Genomic DNA, 6976 nt, shown 5'->3' with positions numbered 1-6976 from the left:
ACGGTTTCTAATGGTAGTTAAAGTAAGAAATAAAATGGTTTCTAGTGCTAGTTAAGATAAAGAATATAACGGTTTCTAATGGTAACTAACAAAAGGAATAAAAAAGTTTAATGTTTTATGATACAAAGAAGTTTTTTCAAGAAATTTCTTTTAAAAATATTTTGTTTTTTACATTTTCAAGGTTAATACCAAGTGAAGGCGATGTTATGAATGTACCGGTAATTTACTATATAATTCAAGATAATTTTAGATGATGTTAATATTTCATACATTAAATGATATCATGTCATACATTAGATGATTTTAGAATAATTATTAAATTATAATAACTTAATAATAGAAAATAATTTTACTTAAAAATTTAATAAATATATAGGAAGGTGAACATTATCAAGCTGGATTGGCTGTTTCTTCGTCAAGACATGCATCATGTTCCGCATTGTCAACGTCTAATGAAATTGAACAAAACGTTAAAATTAGTGACGATAATGAATTTCCGCCTCTAACTCTCCGAAATGAATGAGAATGAACCAAAAACAAATATTCGATAAAATCGATAGTCCCATTTGTTTTTATCAAATATCTTTTAATATTACCTTAAAAAAAAATTAAAAATAGCAGGTTTTTCTAAGAGTATATTATGTTTTACGTGGTTTTCATTTTCTTTGTATAATACTACGCAGATCTTATTTTGACTAATAAATTATTATTTTAACTACAAAAAGTTAAGAATTTGTATTTGTATACAAAATATAAAAAAATTGTAATTTGTTTCAATTATCAAAAATATTTTCTTTTTTTAATTGTATACATTATAAAATGTTTTTTGCTTCATTATTAATTATTTTGAAATAACTAACTTTTTAATCGACTTAATACAAAAAAATTTTAATTTTAATATGTACCAACAAATCGCCATATAATTTATTCAAATAATTTACTAACAAATCATTTAGTTTTTTCATATAATTTTATTCGATGATTATTGTTACATTGACTGCAAAATTTTAGTAGTTCATTTCCAAATATCAATACAAAGAAAGTTATATATATATATATATATATATATACATATATATATATATATATATATATATATATATATATATATATATATATATATATATATATATATATATATATATATATATATATATATATATATATATAAATATATATATATATATATATATATATATAAATATATATATATAAATATATATATATATATATATATATATATATATATATATATATATATATATTTACATATACACAGTGGCGATGGAAGGTTTTTACTCTCAAGTCCTTAATACCAGGGGAGGAGGGGGGGGGAGAATTTAGTCCAGATTTTATAAACAAGGGGTTTTAATAAAAGGGGTTATTTCAAACATTTACTCGAGAGTAAATGTTTGAAATAACCAACTTTTAAACAAAAAGAATATTCCAAATTTATATATATATATATATATATGACGAAAAGATTCTTCACAAAAAAAAATTACTTTGATAGGAGAATGGGAAGAAGAAACCCTAAAATCTTAGCCCCCCACCCTACCCTAAACGTGAGGGAAATTAATAAAATTATTTATTTTTTTACAAGTATAAACTAGTTATGTATTCATCGATAGATTTCAAATTTTATGTTTAAATTATTAAGTTTACCCAGAGCTGTAGTGATGGGGTGGCGAACGAGGCCACAGCCATGGGCGCCAAATTAGCAAGGTGGCAAATTTCAAAATTTATTAAACATTTTTTAATATATGAAATGTTTTAAAGACGCCTCAAAACCAAAATAATTTCAATTTGCGTTTCAAAATCTTTGGAACGCCTCGTAATTTTTTTCGCACCTTCATGCAAATTAAAATAATTTCCTATGTGAAATTAAAACATTAATTAAAAAAAAATTAAACAATTGAAGCAAAATCTGAAAGGCAGTGGAATATATATTAACGAAGATTTCGCTAAAGAAACTATGGGAAGAAGTGAAAAAACTGCGCAATCAAGGTAAATACGCAACGACTAAATATAACTAAATTAATTGTCGCGAATTTAAAAAATAACTTAATTTTTTTTTTTTAAGCGTAGGAATTAATTACTCTTACAAACGGCTAAACAAATAGATTTTTGAACGCAACACTTTAATGTTTACTCTTACAAACGGCTAAACAAACAATAGATTTTGGAACGCAACACTTTAATGTTTATCAAAACTACAAATTATGTTTTACTTAATGACTTTTACGACCCAGATTTGCAATTTTTTAATGAAAATAATTTTAACTCGCAGTTTTTTGACTCAAGAACTTTTAAAAGAGAAATCGAGGCAAAATAATTGCATTTGTATTTATTGATTACACCTAGTCGCACACAGAAACTTTCATTCTTTCCTTGTCAAGAAAAGTAAAATATTTTGAAATAAAAGTTTTAAAATCTATTATGTCACCATCAAAAAAAAGAATAAAGCTATCTGGTTCAGCTTTTAAAAAGTTAAAAAAGCAACGACTTGAAAGTGACAAAAAATTACAAAAGGTGTTTGCAAAATGGATTAAAAAAAGCGATGATCAAGCAGAACAACCAGGGAAAAATATTTTTATTGATGGATTTTCAAGTCAAAATCACAAATAAATTTAATTAAAAAACTTAGCAAACTAAGCCATGTCATTTGCAATATTACAATGGAAAAAATGTTGATATAGTTTATTTTTATTTTTACAGCGCAAAAAAGTCCAGTTTTTTTTCGATGTGATGATGAACAATTACTGCAAAACAATGAAGTCAACCAAAATGCAGTTACAACAAATCTGTTAGAATTCAAGTTTGATGATCCACCAACTTGGCCCAAAATTAATGACAGTCTAAGATGTTCTTTGGTTGAACATGGTGCTAAACGAGACAAGAGAGAAGTCTATCCTACCACATCAACATCATCAGAAAACAGACATTTCAGTTCTAGTTGATTTGAAAAAAATCTTCCTAATGGGGAAAAAGTTAATCGTCAATGGTTGTTATACTGTGCATCAAAAAATTCTTTGTTTTGCTTTCCATGTATCCTTTTTTCAAACACAAAAACAAGCAAGTTTGCAGATACATCAAAAGGTTTTTCAGAATGGAAACAACTAAACTCTCGAATCCCTGAACACGAGAATAGCTGTGAACATAGAAAGTGTTTCACTTCATGGAAAGAAATGGAAAAAAATCTGAGAGAGGGAAGATCTTTAGACAAGGACATTCAAAATGCCATCCAAACTGAAAAAGAAAAGTGGCGAAATATTCTAAAAGTTGTTATAGATTCAATTATGTTCTGCGCTAAGAACAATTCGGCTTTTCGAGGCAGTTCCAATATTAGTGGTGAGCCAAACAGTGGAATCTTTCTCAACACAATTGAACTAATAGCACGCTATCATCATCTTTTAGCAGAACACATAACGAATGTTAAACTTAAGCAGAAATCTGTTAGTTACTTTTCCCCACAAATTCAGAATGAACTAATTGAACTTCTTGGCAGAAAGGTGATAGTCACGAAAATTAAAAAAGCCAAATATTATTCAATTTTATTTGATTGCACTCCTGATCTCTCTCACAAAGAACAAATGTCACAAAGAGAGTTTTCTGGATTTCATTGAGTCTCAATGAAATCCAGAAAACTCTCTTCAATAGAACATTCTCTATCAGTGACACAAACATATCGGATTATTAGAAATCTAACAGATTTCTGCTTAAGTTTAACGTTCGTTATGTGTTCTGCTAAAAGATGATGATAGCGTGCTATTAGTTCAATTGTGTTGAGAAAGATTCCACTTGAGAAAAAATTGAATATTTTTTGAACCTTTTGGAAAGTTCAAAAAATATTCAATTTCTTCTCAAGTTCTACTACCAGACGGGACAAACTGGTTAGCTACAGAGAGTATTATTAGACGGATTAACATGTGAGTGGGTCCCAGTAGTTAGCGGTGTGCCAAAGGACTCTGTTCTTGGTCTACTGCTTTTTAACTTATTAATGATGAAAACACTTGCAGTCACCCTTAAAAGTTAAAGTGAAACACGTTAGTCTGCCAAAAAGGAGGCTATCCATTCACTAAATAATCAAATCACAAATATTTGCAATGTTTTACAAGAAATTAGTAATGATTCTCTGCTAAATGCTGAAACAAGGTCCGGAGCTAGAGAGATTTTGATTCAAGTTGATTTTGAGTTTCTTTGCTGGCTTGACCTTTGGAACATGATACTTACATTAATTGACAGAGAGAATCGCAGCTTACAATCAAAAAATATGACAATTGATATTGCATCAAAAAAAATTGCTGGTCTGATTGCTTCTATACAAAACCTTCGAGACAGGGGCATTCATAACAGCATGAAAAAAGCTGAAATAATATCAAAAGATCTTGACATTGAAGCTAGCTTTCCAATCGAAAGAAAACGAAAAGCAAAAAGGATGTTTGATGATGAAACAAGGGAAGAAAGTTCACACATACCTCCAGAAAAAGATATTGAAATTAATTGTAATATAGTCTTTGACAGTATAATTACACAATTACACTGAAGATTTGAAACAATGGCTGAGATTTCATCAGATTTTGAGTTTCTAAATGATAACTCTCTTGCAAGTATGTCAGTTGAAGATCTGAAGAAATGTGGAAATAAACTTTGTCAAAAACATGTTCGTGATCTTAATGCTAATGAATTTTTATCTGAAATTGAAAGCTTTAAGTTTCAAGTCAGTGTCCTGATTCCAGATTTAAAAAACGCAAATCCATTGAAAATCTTGCAATTTATGCACATCTATTCTTTGACTGAGGCATACCCTTTCATTGAAATTGCTCTTAGAATCTTTCTCACACTACCCGTCACTGTGGCATCATGTGAACGTAGCTTTAGCAAACTTAGGCTTTTGAAAAATTATCTAAGATCCTCCATGGGTCAAGAACGTTTGACTAATCTTGCCATTTTGTCAATTGAAAATCCCCTGGCAAAATCTCTGTGTTAAAATGAAATTATTGATAACTTTGCATCATTGAAAGCTAGAAAAATAAATTTTGTTTGAATTTTTTTGAGTCTAATTTTAATATTTATTAAAAAAACTAATGCCTGGTAATTTTTTCAATGACTTTCAACCACAAAGCACGATTTAAAGTTGATTTTAAATGTGCTTTAAGTAGGTTTATCAAAATTTGAATCAAATTAAACATTAAAAAAAATATTGAATTTGAGGCGGCATTTTTTCTCCTTGCCCGAAAGGATTTTTGATCTCACTACGGCCCTGAGTTTACCATGTAAATTCTAAAAATTGCGAAGGTGAAAAGCTCACATTGAAAAACTTGCTAGAAATTTTTTAACTTGTTTAACTTAATCTTGTTTATTCTATTATATTTCCAATAACTTTGTAATATTAATGTTTTTTAAATTATAAATTTTTGTAAATAATTTTAAAACACAGTATTTTTACTTACTTGTAAACTCCTTAGAGTGTTAGGAATATATATATATATATATATATATATATATATATATATATATATATATATATATATAAATATATATATATATATATATATATATATATATATATATATATATATATATATATATATATATATATATATATATATATATATATATATTTGGATGAAAAAGAAATATTTGGATAGAAAGTATTCCAAATTCTAATCTTTTAGTTTCAGATGAAACTGTTTGATAATTACATTGGCCAGCAGTTTTTGAAAAAGTTACTGTTCAAGGAAGACAAAGATGAACTTAGCACTTTTATTGGCTGATACTGCAACATATATTGATTTTAAAAATGTTTTATTAAATAATCTCAGGGTTTTTTCAGTTTCAGTAATAGCATATATGATTGAAAAAACAATTAATGTTCAATCTATTACGTTTTATGATGGTATTCCTTTATTTCTTGTTAAAAATTTTAAAACATTTCATTGTGGAATAAAATGTTTTATAAAAAGTTTGTGTAAAAATCGTAAAAATATTGTTGATTCTTGGTCAAGGTTTGAGGAAATACTACATTTTTTAAATGTCATGGAAATAAATCATAAGAAAAACATTATTCAGCAACAAATATCAGTTATGTCTGCAAAACTTATTGGAAAAAAAAGATATGACTCAGATACAATTATACGTTGTTTTGAATATTTTTCAACATCTCGTGCTTTATACAATAAACTAAGGAACGATTTTCAATTGCCATCAGTTAATACTTTGACACGCATAACATCAAAAGTTTGCAAAATTGATGATGCTAGTTTCGTAGACTCAGTTTTCCAAAACATTGAAAAAAAACAAAAAATTTGTATAATTATTCACAATGAAGTATATGTCAAAAAAATGATGCTTTACCATGGTGGAACATTGTTTGGTAAATCTTTAGATGATCCATCATTATTGGCTAAAACTGTTTTGGGAATTATGATAGTATGTCTCAAAGGTGGTCTTAAATTTTTGTACAAGATGATTCCAATTTCAAAATTAAGTTAAAATTTTCTGTTTGAACAAATAAACTCCAGCATAAAACTTATAAAATCATCATCTTGCGATGTAAAAGTTGTTATCTGTGATGGTAATCGTGTAAACCAAGCATTTTTAGAATTATATCATACTATTCCAGAAAAACCTTGGAAAACGGAAGAGGGTATCTATTTACTGTTTGACTTTGTTCATCTTTTGAAAAACATTAGGAATCTATGGCTTACAGAAAGTGGGAAGCTAGTGTACAGTGATAATGGTATTCAAAGAACAGCTAAATGGGAGCACCTTAAATGCTTATATCAAATTGAATCAGAAAAGTCAGTCAAATTGTCAGACTTGAATGAAATTGCAATAGCTCCCAAGTTAATTGAAAGGCAAAATGTATCTACTTGCCTTAAAGTTTTTTCAGATAAGACATATCATGCCTTGCTGAACTATTCTCAAATAATTTCAAATTCTAAGGATTCTGCGATATTTATAAATAAAGTAA

At 27.5% G+C, this 6976-nt stretch overlaps 2 protein-coding genes across 2 annotated transcripts in view; both read left to right on the top strand.

Annotated features, from left to right (window-relative positions):
* Nucleotides 1–855, top strand: part of LOC100198344 (WD repeat domain phosphoinositide-interacting protein 2) — a 30248-nt gene extending 29393 nt beyond the window's left edge. Inside the window, exons 14-15 of the mRNA XM_065802309.1 lie at nucleotides 182–218; nucleotides 377–855. Coding sequence (XP_065658381.1) covers nucleotides 182–218; nucleotides 377–523 — 184 coding nt within the window. The 3' untranslated portion in view covers nucleotides 524–855. The remainder of the gene's footprint in view (nucleotides 1–181; nucleotides 219–376) is intronic.
* A 3703-nt stretch (nucleotides 856–4558) lies between these two features.
* On the top strand, nucleotides 4559–4990 carry LOC136082936 (uncharacterized). Its single transcript, XM_065802350.1, has one exon. The coding sequence runs from the start codon at nucleotides 4559–4561 to the stop codon at nucleotides 4988–4990; it is 432 nt and encodes a 143-aa protein (XP_065658422.1).
* The last annotated feature ends 1986 nt before the right edge of the window (nucleotides 4991–6976 follow it).

Source organism: Hydra vulgaris, chromosome 08 (genome assembly GCF_038396675.1).
Source record: "Hydra vulgaris chromosome 08, alternate assembly HydraT2T_AEP".
Taxonomy (NCBI): Eukaryota; Metazoa; Cnidaria; class Hydrozoa; order Anthoathecata; family Hydridae; genus Hydra; species Hydra vulgaris.
Note: the sequence above shows the minus strand (reverse complement) of the source record. Positions and strands in the feature narration are given on the sequence as shown.